The sequence below is a fragment of the Aptenodytes forsteri genome, unplaced genomic scaffold, assembly GCF_000699145.1.
Source record: "Aptenodytes forsteri isolate BGI_AS27 unplaced genomic scaffold, ASM69914v1 Scaffold47, whole genome shotgun sequence".
NCBI classification, from domain to species: domain Eukaryota; kingdom Metazoa; phylum Chordata; class Aves; order Sphenisciformes; family Spheniscidae; genus Aptenodytes; species Aptenodytes forsteri.
The window spans coordinates 903,454-928,310 of NW_008794731.1; the positions used below are offsets into that span (position 1 = coordinate 903,454).

General features: G+C 45.3%; 1 protein-coding gene across 1 annotated transcript; it reads left to right on the forward strand.

Moving 5' to 3' along the window:
• The first annotated feature begins 209 nt into the window (after positions 1-209).
• CHRNA4 (cholinergic receptor nicotinic alpha 4 subunit) lies at positions 210-23,719 on the forward strand. The gene is made up of 6 exons (XM_009273899.2): positions 210-273; positions 1,533-1,684; positions 5,118-5,162; positions 5,254-5,363; positions 16,355-17,735; positions 23,572-23,719. The coding sequence occupies exons 1-6, from the start codon at positions 213-215 to the stop codon at positions 23,695-23,697; spliced, it is 1,875 nt and encodes a 624-aa protein (XP_009272174.1). The 5' UTR covers positions 210-212; the 3' UTR covers positions 23,698-23,719.
• The last annotated feature ends 1,138 nt before the right edge of the window (positions 23,720-24,857 follow it).

A 24,857-nucleotide genomic window follows, 5' to 3' on the forward strand; every position in this document is an offset into this window, starting at 1 on the left:
GGAAGAGCATCCTTCTAGGAGGAAGAGCTGGAAATCAGCCAGAAGAGAAAAGAAAAAAAGAAACCACCAGCTATTATCCCTTCCCAGAGGCAGGTGAGAGGGAGAGAGAGAAAGGAGTTTAGGGGAATGAAGCTGGAGGATCCAGAAACTCAGAGAGGAAAAGTTGCCCTGACGGGAGGCTCTGCGTGCTAGAGCCTGAGCTCTGCTCTACAATGGGATTTCTGGTGTCTAAAAGAAACCTCCTCCTCCTGCTGTGTGCCAGCGTCTTCCCTGGTAAGTTTGAGAAAGCTTTTCTACCCCTGCTCTGCTCTCTAGCTCTTTTCTCCCTTATCCCCCTCAAAGGCATGCTGCGAAGACCGGTCCCTGTCAACAAGGAGTTTCCCCCCTCCTGCATCCTCCTGCCCCATCATTGCAGGTCCCCTAAATACCAGCCTCAGCTGAGCAACGCTTTGCTTTTATTTTCTGCTCTTTGCCTGACTTGATGGGGAAAGGGTTAAAGCTGCGGTGGGAAAGGGGACAGGAGGGAGAATACAGGCAGGGGCTCAGCATCCTGCTTCTTGCCTGGGTTTTTCTTCCCTGGGCAAAGTGTGTTAATGTGTCTCCGGGCTACAGCTCCGGCTGGGGAGAGCGCAGCCAGAGCTCAGCTAATGCTTCCCTTTGTATAATCCAGGACAGCTAAAGACTAAGTAGGAGCCATATTCCACGAGAGATGCAGGGAGAGCCCCCAGCTCCCTCTCCCTGCCGTCCGTCCGTGGTGGAGGATGCATCTGCATGCAGCCGGCACAGGAGCGCAGCTCCCCGGCAGCCCCCTGGAAGAAAGGTGGCTTTAATTTCTAATAACCAACAGGCACCTCCGACGGTTTCTGTATGTGCAGGGTCAGGGCTGCTCCTTGCAGCCTCCAACTTTTAAAGTCGTTCTTGAGGGAAACTGCACTCTTGTTATCCAGTTTGAGTTCTCCCCCATCCTCTTCCTTCACCCATCAATTTTGTGAAAGACCAGCTGTGAAAGTTAGTTTGAAGAGCTGAATTTCAGTCTGCCTTTTTTTTTCTGATGCATTTGATGCCAGTTTTTATGTGTAAATCTGATCCAAAATCCCTATCTCCCAGCAGGAGGCTGCTTTTTCCTTTTTGTCTTGCCCTTCTGGCATCACTCTTTCCTGCTCTCAGACTCCAGTGCTAGAAACTTGCTGCAAAGTGGCCATAAAAATTAAACCAGATTCAGGGGAGAATGGCCCATGGAGCGTTTTTCAAATGGTTTTACTGATGCCCCCACTTTCTGCAGACCAATCCTGCTCTGCAATAGAAACCCTACTTTGGGAATTGGCCACGGTGGGTGAATAGAGTGATAAATACATGGCAATGCCTGGGGTAGCGGGGAAGCAAGTCACCAGGGTGGCATCACCCTCCCATGTGTCCCTACTTGCCCATCACTGGGTTTTAGCCTGGGGATCCCCCTGAGAGAAGGCTCCAGCTATGCCGGCGCTTGGAGCTGCACACGTTTCATGCCACCGTGCCCCATGCCTTCCCCACAGCCTTCGGTCATGTGGAAACCCGAGCCCATGCGGAGGAGCGTCTCCTGAAGAAACTCTTCTCTGGTTATAACAAGTGGTCCCGCCCCGTCGCCAACATTTCTGATGTGGTCCTCGTCCGCTTCGGCTTGTCCATTGCCCAGCTCATCGATGTTGTAAGTACAACCTGTTTGTGCAACAAGCGGCCAAGGTTAACCGGGTCAGGGCTTGGGGCGAGGCTTCTGGTGCACGTGGGTGGGTTTTACTGGATGATCCAGGGTCAGGTTGAGAAGACTTTGCTCTCAGCAGAGAAGAGTTATCACGCAGACAGCTCTGCTGGGACGAGGGATGACTCATGTGAGTAACTGGTCATCAAAGTGGATCCTTTATTCTTCATTTACTACAGGCAAAATCCCAAATTCCTTAACAAAACCCGTGGGACTGGTCACAGCAGAGCAGTGGAGCAACTGGTATAAATGCCAGAGAGTCCTGGCTAAGGAAAAAACCAAATAGCTGATTTGGAATTTGAGCCATAATTATTAACACTAATTTACACAAGGTAATAGGAGCAGTAGTTCACGCATCTCTGGAAGATAGCTTGCCTGAAGAGCTTTCTGCAAATGAAAGTTTTGAGGGTTTTTAGCTAATCTGGCAGATATTAACAAGAAAAATGTTTCTCCGTGTTTGTTCAAATAGAAGTTCAACGTGTGCAAACTGCATATGCTATGTACAAAACGGCGTGGTTTGCACTCCGGACTGATGCGCACTGAAATGGTGTTTAAAGGATTACTCTATCACAGTGTGTTGGGGTCAAGTGTTGAATCCAAAGGAGATCCCTGCAGGGCTGCAGATGTTAAGCACATACACAGGCTTTCTAGCTTGTGCAGATGTTGCTCCTGCATGCTTCTGTCTCCTGTCCCTGTTTGCACGCAACACTTCCCAGGACAGTGTGTTTGTGTAGATGCACATCTCTTGAACAAGTATCAGCCTGGCTTTCAGAGGCTCTCTGTCACTTTTTCCTGTATTCGTGTGGCAGAGTAAAAGGGGTGGTAATGGAAAGTGTAATGCAACTTAAAGACATCACTGGTGTGGGACAATCATAACAGATGACTCTCCACAATATTTCATATTTTGAGATAAGAGTTTTGAGATGCGGAGGAAACAGAGCCAAGGTGGTGCAGGAGGTGGGCGATCAAAGACACTAGTTGCTAGAGAGTTGCACCTCCTTGTGCACAAGCCATCCAGCTTTGCAGCACAGAAATGGTCTTCCATTCCCCTCCTCTCTCTTACGTCAGCCCGAGGGATCCGGGGCTGTTTGCAGTTGCTAATGTTGAAGTTGTACGGTTCTCATCTGAATAATTGATAAGACTAAAGATGAGACATTAGTGACTGTGGAGGCATGAGAGAGACTTTCCATTATGCAGCTGCTAAATTGTGGAAGAGGGGGGATCGATACACCTGCTTCGTAGTGCTTTTCCCAGTTTACTTAAGAAGAATTAATCTTCTTAAAGTCATGTCAGTGGTTAGAAGTGCAACTAGCAGGCAGTTCTGTGCCGGGGCCGGTGGGTACAGCTGGAGGAGAGCTCTCATCCCCTCCTGCCCCAGTCTGTGTGGTTGGGGACTGATGACACCCCCTGCCACCACTGCAGCACTTCAGCTGTGTCTCCCCCTTCCTGACAGCGGCACTGTTTTGGTGCAAACCCCACTGCAATTGTTAGACCCAACGTTCAGCTTTCAACGACAAGAAGTCTGAAAGAGAAATCAGAGCCGTATTCAAACCCCAGCTCCTGCTGACAAAAGCTGGGGGCGGGGGGAACAAAAATCAATGTGGAACTTGACATCCCTGCATGGCCTTACCTCACGCTGGTGTGCTGAGGGTTTTCTGAGCCCAGAAAAAAAGTGGTAAGGGATTGAGCATGTGTCTAGGAGCAGCCACTGAGAAACACATTTGGACTCGTAAGCCCATGTTTCTGCAGGACCTCGTGTGCTGCGTTCACCTTGAGAAAAGAGGCCAGGCAGTGCAACACCACCGTCGGCTGCAGAATCACCCGCTGTCCTCCGGGCTGGCTCTGTGCAGGAGAAGTCAGCCGTGCAGGTGGAGGAGGCAGTCAGTCATGAGCACATCGCAAACCCCCTACGAGACAAACCCATGGGACTAGAGTCATGCTTCGCTTGGGTCAGGAGGATGGCAGAGCCCTCAGGTGTAGTGATGGGCAGGAGTTTCCACCAAGGGTCTGCACCAGCCAGGGAGGAAAATTCCAGTAAAGGGTAGCACCTGTGAGACTGGGATCCCCAGTGCAGGGACTGTGGTGGAGACCCTCAGATGTTTGAATTGCAAAGTGGTAAAAGAAGCAGATGCTCGAGGATTGGTCCAGTCCAGGGCATGGCAGCCTCCTCCAGTGGCATTCCTCACCTCTCACCGGCACCCAAGGAAGTAGCTGGATATTTTCCCTTTCTTTGTTGCTCATTTGAATGTTTTTTCTATTCCTCCTTCCTCCATGTGCTTCTGGTCCCTAACCCTGGATGAGGGTATCTTTGATCAGGTTTTACACTTGGTGCCACAACAGCAGTGAGGAGGCTCAGTGAGAGGGAGGCACAACACCCCCCCACCACCCCGCCCCCCCAATCCCCCGCCTTTTAATGTGCAGAATTAATCCTGAACTGCCACAAGAGCAAGGTTAATGACAAGCAGTTTGCTTCCAAATGAACCCTGTCAATTGAGCTGGTTTTGATGCCAACCAAAGAGAGAGAGAAAGAAACAAACACACAAATAAGCTCTGAGCTCTGATGTGACACTTAAATCAGACCAGCACTAGGCTCTGCCCCACATAATTCGTCCTAGTTATTTACATAGGGGTTGTAACAAGCATGCAAGGCAAGCAGCTAGCAGTAATTAATTCCACTACAGTGCTGCCAGCATTATATTTGCCGTACATTATTTAAAAGTGTATATATATATAGTTCTACCTTTCCATACTATTTGTACTTAGAGTTTGGAAAAAGTGTACCAATTGACAGCATGGGTATACACCAGGCTGTCCAAGGGTTACGTGTCAGCAGAGTAGCTTGGGTTTATTCAGCAAACCCAATCCATAGTGCTCTAAGTTCATGTATTTGGTAGAAGGAGAAACACTGCTGAGCTTCATGTTTCCAGGACTGTGTTCATGGATAATGTTTCACAGTAGAAGTACTAAACACTACTTGCAGATGAAGCTGAGCATTGTAATCCACACACATGTGTGTAAGGATATATATACCCATCACTCCCCTTCCTTCAGCGCTCAGGTCAAAGCCAAGCTGTGGAGCTCTTTCCTCTGCCTGGCCCCATCATCCTAGGCTGAATCCATCAGCACCGAGGAAAATCCCAATAAATTCAAGTCTGTCCGCTCACAAGATTGCTGGGGTGCAGGCTCAGCTGTTCAGTGGTATCAGGCAGCTGTGCCCTGTCCCAATGACAGAAACATCTGCTTTTTATTTCCAAGACGGAACTCACATTTATTGCAGAGGTGATTTATAATTACAGAAATGAAGTACAATTAAGAGAAATTTAATGAGTTCCTTGGGCTGCTTCATCTGCTTCTGTAACCAATATCTGATCTTGCTTTTTAGGACGAGAAAAATCAAATGATGACCACGAACGTGTGGGTGAAGCAGGTGGGTGCACCAAAATATATGCTTTTCCATGTTCCTTTTCAGTTTTGCAATCTGAACTCTCCCAGCTTTGTAACCGCCTCATTTTTGGCAGGAGTGGCATGACTACAAGCTACGCTGGGACCCCCAAGAATACGAAAATGTCACATCCATCCGAATTCCCTCGGAGCTCATCTGGAGGCCAGATATTGTCCTCTACAACAAGTGAGTGTGAGCACTGTGGCCAGAAGGCAAACCCATCCTTGCAAATTTTCTCTGCCCATGGTGTTAAGGTGCTTCTTGCAATTATTCCTCCTTATTTTGTTCTCTGTGGTTGAATTCCATGTAGATTCTCATAATATCTGTCCCAGACGTGCCTTAAATGACATGACTAACATTTATCACAAGGGCTTTGTTCTCCTAATGATCCTTTCTCTGGACAGAGAGTTTTGTCGGGGGATGCCGGGTATTGTTTTCTCTTCACATGTCAGATACACAATTAAGCTGGATTTGAGCTTTCAGCCCTCTTCAATTTCATTTCACCAAGGAGCTCTCCCCTAATTCATCACCATCAACTGGAAAAACCAATTACCGAGGGTGGGCTTAAATAAGGAAAATATGCTGAAACATGTCAGACTTGTGTGTCTACAAATACACGTTTCAGGTCAGCCCAAAACCATTCTAGAATTATGCTTAAATAAGAATTTGATCCCGAATGCTTGAAATCTGTCTCTTGCATGGACACTTCCTAGGCAGCAGGTGGTTGTTTTCTTTCTTTCCTTTGGAGCCTGTTGATATTCTTAGAAAGACTGTCCAAGTGCCAAGGCTGTTTTCTCCTTGGCTTATCATACCAGAGCTCTCCAGTCTCCTAGGATGTAGGATATCCCAGTCTCCCTCCCCAGCCCAGGCTCCAGAAAAACACTCGCTGCAAGCATCAAACAAAAACATCTTTGTATGTAGCTAACACATAGAAAAAAAAACCACAGAGGAAACACTCACAGCGGACGCCAGGCTCATTTGGCTAACACATAGAAAAAAAACCCACAGAGAAAACACTCACAGCGGACGCCAGGCTCATTTTTAATAAACAGTTGCCTGGTTCTAGTTTGATATGATTTTGCTTTTGTTTAAAAAAAAAAAAAAAAAGGCTGAAGGAGGAATTTGTCCAGGGGATTGTGAGCTTTGGAGACTATGGAAATTGTTATCCTTCCCATCAGCTTGTCTCTGATCCTCAGTGGTGTGGAGTGATTGCAAACCTCTTGGAAATCACTGCATCCTAACATAGCACCTTTCAGAGACTAGACCAATGGAAATGACTAATTCATAGGCACTTGGACCTTCCTATCCTACAGGGACACACTCTGAGCATGAATATTATATTGCAAGTGCCTCACATTGCAGCCAAGAAAGGTGTTCACAGCTTCCACTGGAAAAAATGAATGTCCTTGTCCTTCTCATTGCTTAATTAATGACAATGGTAAGGATTATGATTTTTGGAGCTTCTGGTGGTTGTTGTGGTGGACCATAGTGCCAAAGGAAATAGTGCTACAAAAATCTCCATCGTCTATTGGACCTTTGTGCTTCAAACCATCCATTTGCTGGAGCTACTGGTACACAAGAGCCTGACGTGTCATCTCTGCATCTGCTCCCTTGGCTCACCACGCTCACCACGGCTGATGAGCATGGTCCATGCAAGGAGGGCCCTAGCACTAAAGAAGGAGGCCTCGGTGTCCTTTTGTGCTCTAGACATTTTGGGACTTCATGCTGAAAGCAGGTCCCAGAGGTCAATGGGCACCCAGACCTCTGAGCTGGGTAGCCTTTGGCTTCTGCCCTTTGCATGCTCTGCCCCTCTGCCCTGCTGTCCTAGTTCACTGCTGCTGTCACTTGAGCAACTACAGGGACTCCAGGGAGTAGCTGCCTATCTGCTGGCCACAGCAGCTATTCCAGAATGTCCTCCTTATCCTCTTCTGGGGCGCAAGTCTTTCAGCCTTGCCTACCTTATTGCTCGTCTCAGTCTGACTTGCAGGGAGGTATGGCAGATAGCAAGTCTAACTGTACTGGTGACCTGCTACCACGCAGGGAGATCTAGTGCCCCAGCTACCTAAATCCAAGCTACTTCTCTCCTTTTATCCATCCTTACCATTAATAATCATGCATTCCTCTGTTGGTTGTCATGAGTCTATCATGCATTTTTAATCGGTTACTTTATCCATGAATTAAACATGGATGTAGGCGCCAACCGTTAGCCGGTCAGTAATGGTTTTCCATTAATTCTATACCTCTTTACAGCTATATTTGCCCACGCTCTTTCATACAGCCTTATGTAAATTGTTTCCTGCCCTGGGATATACTTCTCCCTTCTGCCTAACTTCCTATCAAACACATCCAAAGCTGCAGTCAATGTCTTAGTTGCACTACTCGAACAATCAGGTTTCATGTTTTTTAGGGGTTGCAGGGCAAGGCAGGGCAAATGCAATGCCTGCAAGGCAAAACCTGTAGCATGATGGGACACCAAGAAGAGGCTCTTCTGCATGGCAGCTCACCAACTGCATAACCAGACAGTGTTCCTCCTAGTGGGCATCCCAGCTAGAAATGTTTCGGAAAGAAAGGCTTTGCAAAGACAGTGACTAGTCATGGGTGAAGCTAACAAGGACTCCGTCTCATATTTTTGAGATATATATATATATAGTTTAGAGGGAATTTAAAGCACATGCACAGAATTCTGGGTCCCTAAGAGCAAGAGAATTATGTGCAGAGACCTTGGTGGAAGAGAGACAGTGGCCACATTGACCTTTTGCGCTGTTCAGGCTTTTTAATGTGAGTTATTTATCGCTTACCACATGCTGTGGCAGAAGTATGGTATTTCTGTTTGGGATGGTATCCTTTGGAAGAAAGACTTTCTGGACAGGAGATTATACAAATGACTCTTTTGTTTTCACCTTGGGGTATATATAGAAATGGTGAAATTTAAATTGATTTGAGATTTACATCTTTAAGGAATCCTAACCCCTTGTTGTGAGGTTATTCTCATATCTAAGCTCATTATTGTCAAAAACTTCCATTTATCCACTCTAGAGGCCCAAATTAAATCAGTAAACTCGGCTGGCTTGGCCTAGAGAGTATATATAGTTGTCAACACTCATAAGGAATCTAAAACCAAATTAATATCCTACAGGGAAATTAATATGCTGTTGAATTTTCAGGCTTGATGAGATAAGTTCCAAGACTCTGTAAATAGTTTCTACTAGATGTGACAAAACATATGTATGACAGAGGAATATGAGTTAATAGTGAAGCGACAAAGCCTCTTCTTCTCTGCCAAGAAGGCCAGCTGTTCCTTATCTGAGGCTGTAAAGGCTCTTCAGACACCACCAAATCATTTATATATGAATTATTTAATCCTCTGCATTGACTTATTTTCCCATTCATGAATGGACTTTAAGCACATTTTAGTTTTCCTTTGTATATTTAAAGTAAAAAAAAAAAATAATCTTTTTTTTTGTCTAATCAGGGAATAAGCCCTTGGGGATGCATTTTGATTGGTTTTTTGCTTCTCCCCCACTGTGTTGAGCCATTTGGACCCCATGAACACAGAAACTCCAGCGGAGAAAACCCTGAAACTGCAGGTTTGCAGCCAGGTGCTCCAGCTGCTAAAGGCTGCCCAGAGGGATGCCAGACCATGTTCTTGAGACTAATTGAAATGTGAGCTTCCCTGGCTAGTTTTCAACTGGATATTCATGATAGCATTTGTTTTCTCTAGTCTGATGATTGTAAATCCTGGGAAGAAGCTACTGGGAACATTCAGACTTCAAAATTTTCTTTTTTCTCAATATTTTCTGGTGTTAGCTGTTCCAAAAAGAACAGCCTTAGCCTCCACCAAAAAAAAAAGAATAAAAGACAAGATCATACATACCTGCCTTAGCCTCCACCAAAAAAAAAGAATAAAAGACAAGATCATACATGAAGGGAATTCAAACACAAATTTCTGTAATTAGGAGCAGGAAAGATCTTGAGGAATTTACCCTGTGGTAATATGGACACAAAGGATTACTGGACTGGGTTAGAACATCATCTGGCAGGCGGCTTTTGAAAATCATGAGAAAGCAAAAGGTTCTTTTGAACTATACTATGATGTTTGCAACCAGGGAGACTTACGGAGTAACACTGGTTTCCTCACTCATCCCAAAACTGTTTGGAGGAGAAATACCAAAAGATGCCCTAGTCTAACCTTTAAAATATTGGAAACATTCTTGACATTTTTCTTTGTGTTTGAGCGTGTACTCGCACAGATCGTGTCATTTTGCACCAGATTGTACTTATTACAGGCCCATAATTGCTATTTCACACTTAAGCTCTCCTGATTCTTCTGGGAGTTTAAATGACTATGTTTCTGGAGAGGAATTCTATCTCTAGATGCCTTTGAGGTTTGCTGCCAAGCTCTAGCCAGCAATACAGGAATTGATAGAAAGAAATTTATAAGAGGGATCTCTCTCATGGGCTGTTGCTGAGTTAGCATCCGAGGACTTCTCCTACCATTATGCTAAGGACAGAGCTAGAGTTTTGCCTACAAAATGCTGATGAGGATGCTTGGCAAAGAAGGGAAGAGTCAAAGGAAAATGCTAATTTAGCACTGTTAGAGCCTTATAAGAAACTTGTGTTTATTTCATCAGTGTAGCACAGCCATTTCTGAGACAGATGCCTATTTTACTGAGGAATGATCAAAATTTCGGTTACCAATGATTTCTGAACATCGGAAGCAAGCAAAAGCTGGGATGGGACCTACAGAAGTACACATCAATGCACTGACACCTCCATCTATGTAGCCAAGATGTGCACATCTGTTTTGTACCCAAGTTGCCAAGACCTTGGAGATTTTTAAAACCCAGCTGGACAAGGTCCTGATTCTCTTGTTGCTGACCCTGCTTTGAGAAGGGAGTTTGGACTTAACAATCCCCAGAGGTCCCTTCCAACCTGTGAATTTGTAGTTATCATTTTGGAAGCACAAAACAATTGTTAAACAAAATATTCCCTGATTTGCCTTTGGAGAGTATTTTAATCTGAACATTGCAGAAGCATCTCTTTAATGACTACAAGAAGGGTGCAGGGTACATTCTTTAAAGGGGTCTTGAAACTCCAATTTGTCTTGGTTACTGCTGTTCCATGAAAAATGCTTTAAATGAGGACATTCTTGCTATATCCACATATGTATATAGCTAATTTTCAGGCTTTTAAAGCTCTGTTTGGATTTAAATTGTATCATCAGAAATTAAAATAAATATGTGCCTCATTTACATGCATTCTGAAAACATTTAATTTTGTGAAATGATGTATCTCCCAACTGCAGGGAAAATAGAAACTGACAAAAAAAAAATCTCCATCAGCAGAGTTTTTTAATGAAACAGAGTTGATGGCTGCCAGTAATACAATGCCATTCATGAACCCTTATAAACTTAGAAGATTTTAGAAGAGCAGCCTTTATTCTCAAAATGAGGAATCAAAGGCTGCAGAACACAGCAGCACTATTTCCGTTGGCAAAGGAATAAGCGACTGTCTTCTCTCTTTATTGGTGTTCACTGTTGTATTTGACATGAGAATATAAGAGCTCCAGTACTTTATCACTGACAGATTTTTAGGGCTGTCAGGTCAGAGTAATCAGGAGAGCCTGACTATCTTAATTCTCAAGTTCTTGTTGTGATGTTTACCTTGTGCTTGCTCCTTCTTCCAAATGGTTTTTCATGACAACTGTCACAACACAGTGGTCTAGACTGAATGAGATGAAAATGTGCTACCACTATAAAGGAATGACTGCAGATTTTCTCCGTCCCACTATATCAGATCTCCCACCTTCCTGCCTAAGGAAATACTCATGTTATGCAGTCAGGGCTGTCAGCACAACTGGGCCAAGAAAGGGTTTTCCCACAGCAAAGCTTTCCACAAGAAAACAGGGTTTCCCCAATCTCATAACTGCAAACTTCATTTGCAGTCGGCTGTCTCAACTTCATCCCTTGGAGGAGATTGGGGAAAGGCTTTGGAAGACCATCGACAGCCAGTGACCTTGTTTGCTCCCTCCCTCATGTCAAGAGGAGCAGAATGAAAGTCTCACCCAGGATGAAAGCATCTCTTTAGGTTCACCCCACATCGGCAGGGCGCCAGCAAGCATAGCTTCCAATCCAGTAAGCGTATGCTTGAAGGCCCAGTGTGGGTGGTAAGCTTGGAGAAGGAGGCAAAAATATATGTATGCACGAAGGGTTAAGACAACTGCAAACACTACCTTTGCACGATATAGCTGGCTTGGATACAGTCTATGTACAACAGCATGGCTAATCTACCCTGCTTACAAATTGCTCAAATATCTCTACATTGAACTGCAATGAGAAGTTCATACATGCCCAGTAAAGTCAGGAATTACTTCACAGCCCCGTTAGGTTGGTGCGGGAGGAGCAGGAGGATCTCAGGGTGTTTTATGGCTCCTCAGAGTCATTAGCTGACTCTCAAATGCAAGAAGCTATTCCAGTGCTGGTTTCACTCCTGCCATGGTGCTGCAGGCAAAATCCATCTTGGAAGGCAGTACCACTCTTATTCGTAATAATGTGTGAGCCGAAAAGGACCCAGGATGAGGCTGGGTTTGTTAGGCAAGCAATTAAAAAATACCATCTTCCTCATCAAAGCAGCAGACCATTTATGGAAATAATTGACACACGAGATCTGCAGCATCACACTGGTTACATCTACGCTTGCAGAAGAGACGTGTGTGGCTGGTCACGCAGAGACTGCAAAACTGCCAGACAAGACATTTCTGTTAATGAAACACAATTACGTGAATTATTATTGTTCCTGGATGAATTTTTAGCAAGAGTTTCATGCCCTTTTCAAACAGTATTCAAAAGGAAAAACACACACCTGTGTTGTTTACCCAGCCACTTACACATAGCTCTACCTAAGAAGGGAAACACTAGTGGATGCTCATTACCCCTTTTCTGTAATAAGTCCAATTATAAACATATTGTTCCATTAAGGAAAGATTTAATCATGCCTCAGAGATCTCATTAAATGCAGAGTTGGATTCCAAATTCCTATTGAGATTTAGAAAGAAAACCACCGAGAACAGCAAACACTGGACTGTCACTTGCTGTGCATGTTTCATGTCTCAATCTGGCTTTACAGTGCAGGCAAAACCCAGGAGGAAAAAAAAAAAAAAAGATGGTTTTCATCCAAAGCAAGTGGTCCTGGAGTGTAAATTAGATTGAAGAAAGAAGAGATAATAAAGGAGTTGGGTGGATGGTACAATGGCATTGCTCGGTTTTATTTGCATCGGAGTAAAACACAATGGTGGTTTTGCCTTGATCCCTTTGAGACAACAGTCTGGGTTTGTACATATTTTTAGCTTTCCCGTCTTAAAAAAAAAAAAAAAAAAAAGGACGTTTTAAAGCTTTAGAAAAAGTCCAGTTCAGAGGTCAAAAAGCACTGGGTCCTTTTGTGTTCTTTTGTTTTTCCAAAATCTGCCACAAAGAGCAAAGGCTTTCCATTACAGAAACAAAGAAGAGTTTAGTAAAAACCTGGTTCTCCACCGCACAGTAATTCCAAGTTTATTTTTCCATTAATTCAACCAACCTGGAAAATTGTCTCAAAAGACAAAGATCTGGGCTATGATCCTGGGCGTCAGGGGCACGTGCCATCTCTGCACAGATATCGTGTTAGCCAAGACAGCTCACTGAGGGCCAGAACCTGCCACTGTTTCCCAAAATGAGTGATACTGCACCAGTCTCACTGGAAGCCGGTGTGGTCATGGACTGACGAGGATGCTTCACAGGGCAAGATGAAATATCAGAAAGTCTTTTTTTTTTTCCTTTTGCATACGAATTAATGGATGATCTCCTACAGAAATAAATTTAGGGAAGTTCCTCTGCCTTCAACAGCTTGAGGGGCCCTGCCGGATAGTCCCTGCACTGTTTGTCTTGCTGCTGGTGAGGAAGAGGAGAGGTGTGACCCCCCGTGCACCCCGTCGCTGTACGGCTGCTGTCACGGCACATCTGAGCACTGAAGCAGCAGAACAGGGCCAAGGGAGTTTGTCGATTGCTGGGAAAGCGGCTGCAGGCTGGATTGGCTCCAGCCGGGAGGGCTGGACAGGAGCAGAGAGCTTTCTATCTATATCAGCCTGAATAATTAATCTCAAGTTTTTAGCAGAAGCTCTCCCTCCCCCGCTCAGCTTCCCCTTTGTTTAGCAGCGTTGCTGTTTGCGACTCGGCACCACACAACAGGCTTCTTCCTCCGTATCCCCGAGCTCTGCAGCGGCTCGAACCAGGTGTGTAAGATGGTCCCCAATTCCCTCCTTGCTTTTTGGATGCTCTTTTCTCTATTCCTGTAGCTAGACTTGAGGGCATTGCTCTACAAACAGATCCCACCTGCTTTTTTCGGTTGGGATTTCAACCTTTCAGGCATTTGCTTGTGATGAAAAAAATTGCAGCTCTGTCCAAACCTCACCCACATTTTAAGATACCTTGAACCAGTGTGTTTGATCCAGGTTGTGACTGTCCAAGGATACCAAAATCCTCCGTCTGCAAGTAGAAATCGAGGGAGAGAGAGGGTTTGAAGTTTCAGCCAGTCACTGCACAAAGGGGCTGCAGATGTAGGGGCTTGGCTCATTTTCAGGTGGAGGTGTAATTTTGTGATTCAAACACCCAGTCTCCATCACAATGATTATTCAAACAAGGAGATATGTCACTTGTGCAGCTCTGAACACTTCAGTTTTGCCTCTTTGTGTAAGCTAATGCAGGCTACAGAACCTGCAGACATTGCCTGGAGGAAGGACGTTGCTGTTGATAAGGTACCTGTGGACTTGGCCCCAGATGTGGAGTTTAAGTGTCACAGTCCACACGTCCTCCTCACTGAGAGCAGGGGAGGAACAGCACTTCTTGATGGCATAGCCAGGCATGTTTCCCAAAATGAGTGATACTGCACCAGTCTCACTGGAAGCCGGTGTGGTCATGGACTGACGAGGATGCTTCACAGGGCAAGATGAAATATCAGAAAGTTTTTTTTTTCCTTTTGCATACGAATTAATGGATGATCTCCTACAGAAATAAATTTAGGGAAGTTCCTCTGCCTTCAACAGCTTGAGGGGCCCTGCCGGATAGTCCCTGCACTGTTTGTCTTGCTGCTGGTGAGGAAGAGGAGAGGTGTGACCCCCCGTGCACCCCGTCGCTGTACGGCTGCTGTCACGGCACATCTGAGCACTGAAGCAGCAGAACAGGGCCAAGGGAGTTTGTCGATTGCTGGGAAAGCGGCTGCAGGCTGGATTGGCTCCAGCCGGGAGGGCTGGACAGGAGCAGAGAGCTTTCTATCTATATCAGCCTGAATAATTAATCTCAAGTTTTTAGCAGAAGCTCTCCCTCCCCTGCTCAGCTTCCCCTTTGTTTAGCAGCGTTGCTGTTTGCGACTCGGCACCACACAACAGGCTTCTTCCTCCGTATCCCCGAGCTCTGCAGCGGCTCGAACCAGGTGTGTAAGATGGTCCCCAATTCCCTCCTTGCTTTTTGGATGCTCTTTTCTCTATTCCTGTAGCTAGACTTGAGGGCATTGCTCTACAAACAGATCCCACCTGCTTTTTTCGGTTGGGATTTCAACCTTTCAGGCATTTGCTTGTGATGAAAAAAATTGCAGCTCTGTCCAAACCTCACCCACATTTTAAGATACCTTGAACCAGTGTGTTTGATCCAGGTTGTGACTGTCCAAGGATACCAAAATCCTCCGTCTGCAAGTAGAAATCGAGGGAGAGAGAGGGTTTGAAGTTTCAGCCAGTCACTGCACAAAGGGGCTGCAGATGTAGGGGCTTGGCTCATTTTCAGGTGGAGGTGTAATTTTGTGATTCAAACACCCAGTCTCCATCACAATGATTATTCAAACAAGGAGATATGTCACTTGTGCAGCTCTGAACACTTCAGTTTTGCCTCTTTGTGTAAGCTAATGCAGGCTACAGAACCTGCAGACATTGCCTGGAGGAAGGACGTTGCTGTTGATAAGGTACCTGTGGACTTGGCCCCAGATGTGGAGTTTAAGTGTCACAGTCCACACGTCCTCCTCACTGAGAGCAGGGGAGGAACAGCACTTCTTGATGGCATAGCCAGGCAGGGCATTAATTACCTGCTGCACTAATTGAATCTGTTAATGAGCTAATTTCTTTCCGTGGCCTCCACACACCGGGGCAAGTGGCAGGTTCAATGTTTAATGTGTAGTAGCAGAGACGTGGGTGTGAGGAAGGAGCGGAGCTGCGGCTGGTGATGCTGAGGCAGGTGGAGGACAGGGCTGTCTCCAGGGCTAGGGATCCCATTCCCAGAGTTTCTCAGTCTCCCTCCTTTCTCCAACACTATTACAGCTCGAGTATGGCATTCCTTGGTGGTCTTTCTTCCCCCAAATCCCCAGTGTACTTGCCTCTCCTGTTGCCTTTTTTTATCTCCTTCACTTGTATCCCAGTCCCCATGACGAGCTGGAAGCAGCTGGTGTCACGGGTGCATGGCACGGTGCTGTGGGAAATCAGTGCACTGATCAGCTGAGAAAAGCAGATCCAGACCAAAAAAATGCTGTTTATGCAATAGCTTTTTCACTGGCTGGAAAATGGCTTTCTGATATAAAATCCTGCGTTGTTACCTATTTATCTTATACCAGCACACAGACCCCAGCTGAAAGTCCCTGTAAGAAGACACCATAAAAGACAGCTCTCTTCCTGACTGGGAAATCAAGAGATATTAACTTTCATCATTCCTATTAATAGGATGTTCTTGCTGTTTTTCATGTAAGAGACTGAATGATTACCCAACGCTGTTTCATTTATAGCAGCTGTCACAATTAATTCTGCAGAGCCCACAGCCACGCTACCTGATAGTGGTTCCTCCCACCTCTCTAAACCAAACTCAACCCTTTCCAAGGCATTTATGGGACACCTTTGAGGAAAACTTGTGTACATTCACCTCAAGGACCTGACTTATGCAAGGTGAGGGCTGACATTTGCATGCAAATCCAGTGCTTGCATAAGCCAACAGAGTTCAAAACCCACTAGATAGAGTGGATGGATCCAGTGTTTGCACATGATGTGCCTCTTGCATCTCTCAGGTGCCTCGAGTGCACTTTTGGAAGCCAGGCACTAAATATCCTATTTCTTTAACAGAGTTGAGATGTCCCAGAGAAGCCTTAGTCTTTTTTTATCTTCTCTCTCTCCCCAGTGCTGACGGTGACTTTGCAGTAACCCACCTGACCAAGGCCCACCTCTTCTATGACGGGAGAATTAAATGGATGCCACCTGCTATCTATAAAAGCTCCTGCAGCATTGATGTTACCTTCTTCCCCTTTGACCAGCAAAACTGCACAATGAAGTTTGGCTCCTGGACCTATGACAAAGCCAAGATAGACTTGGTGAGCATGCACAGTCATGTGGACCAGCTGGACTACTGGGAGAGCGGGGAATGGGTCATCATCAACGCTGTGGGCAATTACAACAGCAAGAAATATGAATGCTGCACAGAGATCTACCCCGATATAACTTACTCCTTCATTATCCGGAGGCTGCCACTGTTCTACACAATCAATCTGATCATCCCCTGCCTGCTGATCTCCTGCCTGACTGTCCTGGTCTTCTACCTGCCCTCCGAGTGTGGAGAGAAGATAACCCTGTGCATCTCCGTGCTGTTGTCCCTCACTGTGTTCCTGCTGCTCATCACAGAGATCATCCCATCTACCTCCTTGGTCATCCCTCTGATTGGAGAATATCTTCTCTTCACCATGATATTTGTTACCTTGTCTATCATCATCACTGTCTTTGTGCTCAACGTGCACCATCGTTCCCCGCGTACCCACACGATGCCTGACTGGGTGAGGAGGATCTTCCTTGACATAGTCCCACGCCTCCTCTTCATGAAACGTCCCTCCACAGTGAAAGACAATTGCAAGAAGCTCATTGAATCCGTGCACAAAATAAGCAATACACCAAGGCTTTGGTCCGAGATCGACGTGGAACCCAACTTCACTACCTCATCTTCCCCCAGCCCCCAGAGTAATGAGCCATCACCCACATCTTCCTTCTGTGCCCACCTCGAGGAGCCAGCCAAGCCTCAGCCTATCTGCAAGTCCCCTTCTGGGCAGTACTCTGTGCTGCACCCAGAGCCTGTACAGGTGACCTGCTCCTCTCCACAACCCTCATGCCACCCCCTGAGTGACACCCAGACCACCTCCATCTCGAAAGGCAGATCACTAAGTGTTCAGCAGATGTACAGCCCCAATAAGGCAGAGGAAGGGAGTATCCGCTGCAGGTCCCGGAGCATCCAGTATTGCTACCTGCAAGAGGACTCTTCCCAGACCAATGGCCAATCCACCGGCTCTCCAGCATCCCAGAGGTGCCACCTAAATGAAGAGCAGCCCCAGCACAAGCCTCCTCAATGCAAGTGTAAATGCAAAAAGAGCGAGGCAGCTGGCACTTCAGCTCAAGGAAGCAAGACTCACAGCGCCAAAGAGCAACATCTTGTGTTGATGTCCCCAGCCCTGAAGCTGGCAGTGGAAGGGGTTCACTACATCGCAGACCACCTGCGAGCAGAAGACGCGGATTTCTCAGTAAGTATGCTAACTTAGCCTGCTCTCCTTGGGTAAGTCAAAAATTATCTGCTAAGGAAGCCCCACCAGACCTGGGGGCTATACAGAGAATATACTTGCTGATGCAGGCTTGGCCATCCCTGATATTGAGGCTTTTGAACACATTGGCCACTATAGGCACAGCTGGAGAGTTTGTCCTTGGGGTCTTGGCAGGCATGTGGGCCAAGGGGGTAGCACAACCAGACCATGCTCAGGGCTGCTCTAGAACAATAGGATTCTCCAGCAGAAAATAGGAGTAAAGTTGTTGTTAGCTAGGAAGGAAGCAGCTAAGATTGTGAAAGAGACCCAAAAAGCAGTCATCTGGTGGGAACACAGCAGACTTATTATTTATAGAGTCTCTGACAGACGGGGAATTCACACTCTCTGTTTTTTATTAAGCATTGACTCTGGCTGCTGAGCCTAGGAAAGCAAATTCCGAAAATAGGTTGTGGATGTGGGAAGCGCGTAGTAGCGTGGGGACATTGCAGGGTATGTTTAGCTCTGCGTGATGCAATTCCTCATTAGTGGACTTCCATTGGAGCAGTTGGCTCTGTGCAGGAAGGTGGGTGGACAGACAAATTTCACACTTACTCTGAAGGGGTAAATATGGCTACAAATAGAAAAGGAAAATAGAGGCTGAAAGAATTTCTTTTAATGGAGATGGTGATGCACGTACAAATGCCGCATCCTTTCACACCTCTTGTAGCTCTTCCCCTGCAATACTATGGATACGGTGTGGTAGCTAACTATGGTCATAATGCAGGAAGCCACAAGATAACCTGAAGTTAGTGTTCTTGCTAAAGAAAAGTCTTATCTAGCTTTTCCTAGAGGGATCCATCAGCAAAAGGTACTTTTTCAGCTGTGCTTACAGTTTGATTTTCTCAAGATTTAGAGTCAGTGCAAGTCATAGTGCTTTTCTGCAAGACTTCCTGGGCGTGAAGAGTGTCTTTATATTTGCATTTTTCACAGCACTGAGCACTTAGCAGCAGCAACAAGGGATTAAGTGCTACTGTCTATTTATATACTCTTTGGTACCATAGTTTGAGAGGCCTCTGTTCTTTAATGTATTTCACTTCACAACATCCCTTTGAGGAAGTAACTGTTTATTCCTCACGTTGAGGAGTGACAGCCAAACTACAGAGATGAGGTGACCTGTTCAATGTCACAGAACAAATCTGTGGCAGAGATGGGCTATGAATCCCCATCTTCATTAGTTGACAGCCCAGCACTCTTTGCTGGGCTAAAGCACTTCGCAAGCACATTAGGACCGTGTGAACTAAACTCTGCTCCCTCCTCCTAGCAATAATCACAAGTAAACCCATGGAAGTCAGTCGATTTTAACTCGTTTCCCCCCGGTGCAAATGAAAGAATATTATACCAATAATACTTCCCATTTCAACTGATTCTCTTTCTGCTAAGCTTGTTGATATCATCAAGAACTGAGTTGATGAATATCTTGGGTTCTTTCCTTTTAAACTGTGATTGCAACTTTCTTTAAAATGAAAACAGTCTTCAGAAGCCACGAATTTTCTTCTTATACTTCCCACTACTCTTCCCTCTTGAAATGAAGTGATTATCCTGAGAAAGCTATTTACAGCACTAAACATCAAAAGCAGAAGAAAAGGAGCAGTTTTGAGGGCTCTGACCAGACCTCCTGCCAGCCCAGGCTGCGAGCAAAGGTGCCAGGAGAACATCCAGCAATGAGCGGAGAAGGGTCACCCCCAGGACCACCGATGCACCAGGCTCCCCAGGAAGAGCCTGCAAACCTGCCTGCAGTTTTCTGCTCTTTCACAGCAGCTGTGGTTGGCACGGTAGGCAGAGGTTGGGTTTTCAGATTTGGGGGAACAATTGCTGAGCCTGGTCTGAGGCTACACTATTTTCTTTTTCTGGATCCAAGTAAGGTCAAGTAGGAAAGCACACTTTTTCTCCAGGTGGAAATGACAAAGAAGAAGGAAACATGATCTTCTGGAATTGAAATTTACTGTAAGGAGCAGAACTGATCTAATAATAAATGAGATCTAATGAAATGAGAATTTATTGGAGAAAAAATCAGTACTCAGAAATTTGCTTTCATCTTAAAATCAAATTGTGGCATTTCTTCATGGAAGTCTTCAACAAATCTGTCAGCAGGCACCTCTGATGCAGCTGCAGCCCCTGAGACACAGCTCGCTGTCTCTTGGGTAGTATTTTCAGAGACATGCACCTTCCCAGAACGAGAACAGAGCTTCTTTTGAAGTTCCTGTCTTTTTTCTAAAGCACCATTGCCACAGGGGCAGTGCTTCTAAATTAGAAGTAAATAGCTCGTTTAATTAAGTGCTTCAGCAAAGAGAAAATGGGAAATGCAAGAGGCAGTTGTTTGTTACAAAAAGATATCTGCAAACAATACGAGCACAACGGTACACTGGGGAAAATACAAGACTGAATTGTCCCAGCACACGATAGAAATGCCATTAGAAATTAATTACAGACTGAGAAGCAAAACAAGTTGCATGTCACACACGAGCCAAAATAACCAGACACCAATAGTACCATCCGGAAAGCCTTGTTGTCCTCATGCCTGTGTGCATCTCCAGACTACTCTAATAAGATGACTTTGAAGACAGCTTAAAAATAAAATGGGAGAGAAGGTAGCTGAGGGGCAGAAAACACGGGATAATCTCACCGGTTTATTTTTGGCAAAGTACAATAAAACCACCCGTGACTGCTGTAATCTGTGTTACAGGCTCTGGGTCCTGGGGATCAGATGTCACCAAGGCACCTCAACCCTCCACTCAAATCCTGGGGCAGGATGCCCTGTTCCAACTGCTCAGACCTGCAAGGAGCTGGACCAGGGAAGAGCTGCAGATTCCCTTACTTTTTGGGAATTTGGGGGTGGGGGAGTCAGCTGGTTCCTGCCCCTGATTCTTTCCCAAAAATACTTTTGATTGAGCTTCTTAAAAACTAATCAAAATACAGCTCAGGAGTTGGGGTGGCAGATGTTGACAGCTGCACAGATGTTGTCAGAGATGCCTCTGCGGATCATGCTCCACGTGAGGTGCTGGACCACAGGGAAATGCCACAGTGCTGTCAGAAAAGAAAACAAAACAAAACAAAAAAATCCAGATAATTTTCTTTTCTTCCTACTCTTTTTTTTTTCATTGTCTCTCCATAATTTCCAATTGCACCCTTCCGTGCTCTCGGTCTGAAGTTGAATATTGATTTTTGCAAACATCTGATGCACTCCCAGCCATCATTTTCAAGATGGGCTGAGTATTTATGCATACACCATTACATCTGAAAGCAAATTTCTGTTGAACTTTTCAAGTTGTTCCTCTTCTCCCATTTCCCCCTTCTTTTCTCAAAAAGAAACTCATCTAGTTCATTTCTTTTCTTCGTGTGATCTAGCACTTACTTTTACTGGCATGAATACTCAAAACAGCTTATTTTGCCAGAATGGGGCACTATTTACTCAATCCAGCTCTCCAGTTGGACATCAGATGGCAAATTTCAGATTTTCTTTGCACATTGGTTGCACCATGAGACACTAATCCCATAAACACAATCATCCAGAGCTTGCTTAGCTGGCCTTCTCACCAGGAAGCATCAGAGATTCACTCCAACTCTGAGCAAGTGATGAATAGATGAGAAAACACATAGCAAAGGGGAGTTATCCACCGAGACCTTATCCTTGGGATGAGAGAATTCCTTTTGATTTCAAAGGTCACTATTTCTTTTACTCTCCCTAATTATAGATGGATGTGCTAAGGGCTGTACAGTCATAAAACAACATGGTTTCCCCCAAGAAGATAACAAGCTTCAGGATGAACCTCAGTTGTTTACCTCTGCCTATTGAATAGTAAAGACCTGCTTAACTTGGTGCTGTTTTTAAAAGGAATAAAATTATCCATTGCACAAAAATATTTAACTGATTCTTACACTATTGAAAATGGTCAGGTATTCCTGAAATTTAAGATGCTTTGTTCAGAGAACAAATTATGGGAAAATATGATATGCTCTCCAGTGCGTGTCTCATTTCCCAATTTACAAAGCTGCTTACTGAGCCAAGGAGCTGGAGCAATACCAGATGATTTAAAGGCCTAACCAAGCAGTCCACATGGCAAATAATGAGAGGTGTAGTTAAAGAGCTCATTTGCTGGTGTTGCTTCAGCTGAACGTTGTCTGCGTTGAGGCACAGAGTGACGACAGGTACTTTGCAAATACATTGGAAGGTTCATGACCAGTTTGTGAAGGGTTCAGCACGCCAAAATGAGGTAAATGCACATACCTTACCTGCAAGGAATTATTCTCTTAGCGCAATAAAATGTCACAACATTGGTCACAGAAGCCAGGATTGTATATTCTCTCCCTCTGACACATCATGATTTCTCTGTACCACCCACAAGGTATAAGATAAAATTTAGTGGTGCATCCGTGACTGATAAAGAAAGAGAAGACTCAAGGTGAGTTTTCAGAGCCACTGTGTTGTGCTCAGAGCTTGTTTGTTTGGTGCTTGACAGATCGTAATATTTTAGGACCTGAAGTTGGTGCTGTACCTGTGAAAACATTATCTGCTGCAAATGGCTATTTCACTGATACTTGGATTGCTTCCCTTACCAAAATTAATTTTCAGCACAATCAGCAAATCCTTAAAAAAAAAAAATCAAGCCAGGTCTCACACAAATCGTGTTTTAGCTCACACCTACTGTTCTGGGCTACTCCCTTATCTGTTTAAAACAAATGTAGGACCAAGTGGATGAAAAGGCCTGTACCACTAGTGTTACATTATTATTGTCCTGTGCTTTTCACGCATGCTACAGCCCAATGTACATGGCAGCTTTGGGCACGGTGAAGCCACTGTTTGCTCAGGGTCGCAGGCTGGTGGGTACAGTAAAGCAGCTCCAGCAAAGCGCAGCCTTGGCTTTGCTGCCTCCTTCTCCTTACACCACTCTCCTGACTTGCTGCAAGCACGGCCACTGAAGAGGATTGAGCTAGCTCCCACTGAGATGTTTTCCCTAACGAGCGAGGCAGCGTGCCAAATTTCAGCCCTTGGGTCTATTAATCACCAGGTGGTATATTGTAGGAAATTATAATGGGTACAGCCATATAAAATAAAACTTTGCAATCCGATCAGTCCTCTTCCTGGGAAAGAAATTAATAACAGCAATGTAATGAAAGAGGTTTTCATATGTATGTGGTTTCTTACCTAATGAAATAGCCATTTACAATTATTGCCTGATGGTATTAATAAGTACTAGACGTCCCCAGAGAGGAATTGCTGGAAAATCCTCCCACAGCCAGACAATAGTGGGGAAAAAGCAGGGTGAGGAAGACCACTTCTTTTATTTGCTGGCTGATTTTCACTGCTTACTCACCCAAAGCTGTAAATCTCTTCACAGAAAGAGTTTGGCTTCATTAATCTGTAAGCAAATCTGCTTACGAACACGGGGAAACAAGTAATTTCTTTCCCCCCCACCCTCCCCAGTTTGAATCGCAGCCTCCTTTACACACCCAATTACAGCTGTTGCTCATGGAAAATGGGATAGTGAGTGTGCAGACGAGCTTAATCATCCACAGGCGTATGTCATCCCTGGGGAGCTGTGAACAGGGTTTGCAACTGCACATGCACACCCATGCAGTCTGGGAATCTGTCTCCCACATCAGCGACTGATAGAATAAATCTTTGCCATCACATAGGACCACTAAGTGTTAGTGAGACCTTCCCCTCCTGTCTCTGGACTTAAATTAAAATATCCTGTTTTGGAATAAAGCACTAATAATCTTCAGAAGTTTTAATCTCAAATAAATGTTAATAATCAGCCTTTCACCTCTGTGTTCCCAGGTGAAGGAAGACTGGAAGTACGTTGCAATGGTCATTGACAGGATCTTCCTCTGGATGTTCATCATTGTGTGTTTGCTGGGAACTGTTGGTCTCTTCCTCCCACCGTGGCTGGCAGGAATGATCTAAATATAGCCACATAAGGAAGAAAGTATATCCCACCCTATGGATTTTAGTTCACCTGGAAGGAGAGGAGCAAAGAAATGGAGGCAGCCCTTTGAATAATTTACTGTGTGTCCGCACTTGAGTTGCTCCAGAGCTCTCTGGGAATACTTTCCAAGGTCACATTGTTTTGCCAAGATATTTTCATCTCCTCCATCTAATTTAGGGGAGAAGTTCTTATTAAAGTTTGTACATAGCATGGTGGCATTCATTGGCATATACTCAGCAATGTAAGAACACGAGCTTGTTCCCTAAAGCAGCACATAAAGAGGCTTCACATCTACAAACCAGCCCCTGGCAAATTAGCTCCAGTTGTCTTCAGAGGTCTCAGCGTGCCCTGCCTAGTCATTTTGCCCTGTCAAGCTGAAGTGGTTCAGGACTGCGTGTCCCTGTATGAGTCATTTTATAAATAAAGTTCCAGATTTGGGATACCTGTGTAGGATGTGGTCTGTGGTCAGCTGGTAAAGATGGACAGACTGGAAAGGCTGAAGGAATTCCTCAAGGCAAATCAGCCCCTTTGGGACCAACACTGATCGTTAGCTCACCAAAACACAATAGCTACGGTCTTTATATTGACAGAGTTTACTTTGGCCAATACCCTTCGGAAACCATGGGGATTATAGCTGAGTGAGGATCATGCAAATGAAGGGGGGATTTGGGGTTAAGATTCAGATTGTGTTGGTAGCACTTTAGTGTGCTTTCAAGGGAAATTTCCTGGATCCCAGTTATGGCTGCTGCAAAATAACAGAGGGTCACTCTGAGCCGAAAAACCCTTGCTGTAGGTAGGGAAGCTACTTAGAGATGGGGAAGCCACAGCAGAAATCCAGGACGGTGCGTTAGTGTAATAAAGAAATGTGCCAGTACACGGGGAAACCTGAACAGGCCATACAGCCACACTTGGGAATTCAGAATGGCATTTTGCAGAAATTACAGCTTATATGGCCTTAAATTTGGCCAGTTGTTTCAGCAACTGTGCTCTTCCCAGCTCTATCCAAACTAAACCTACTTTTTTTGCACATCTTGTCCTTGCTTTGGGACCTGCAGCAAGAAGGCAGGGACAGGCACCACCGGCCAGAGGGAGGGGGGATGCTGGAGCCCTGTCCTACCGCAGGGAGACATCGGTGCAT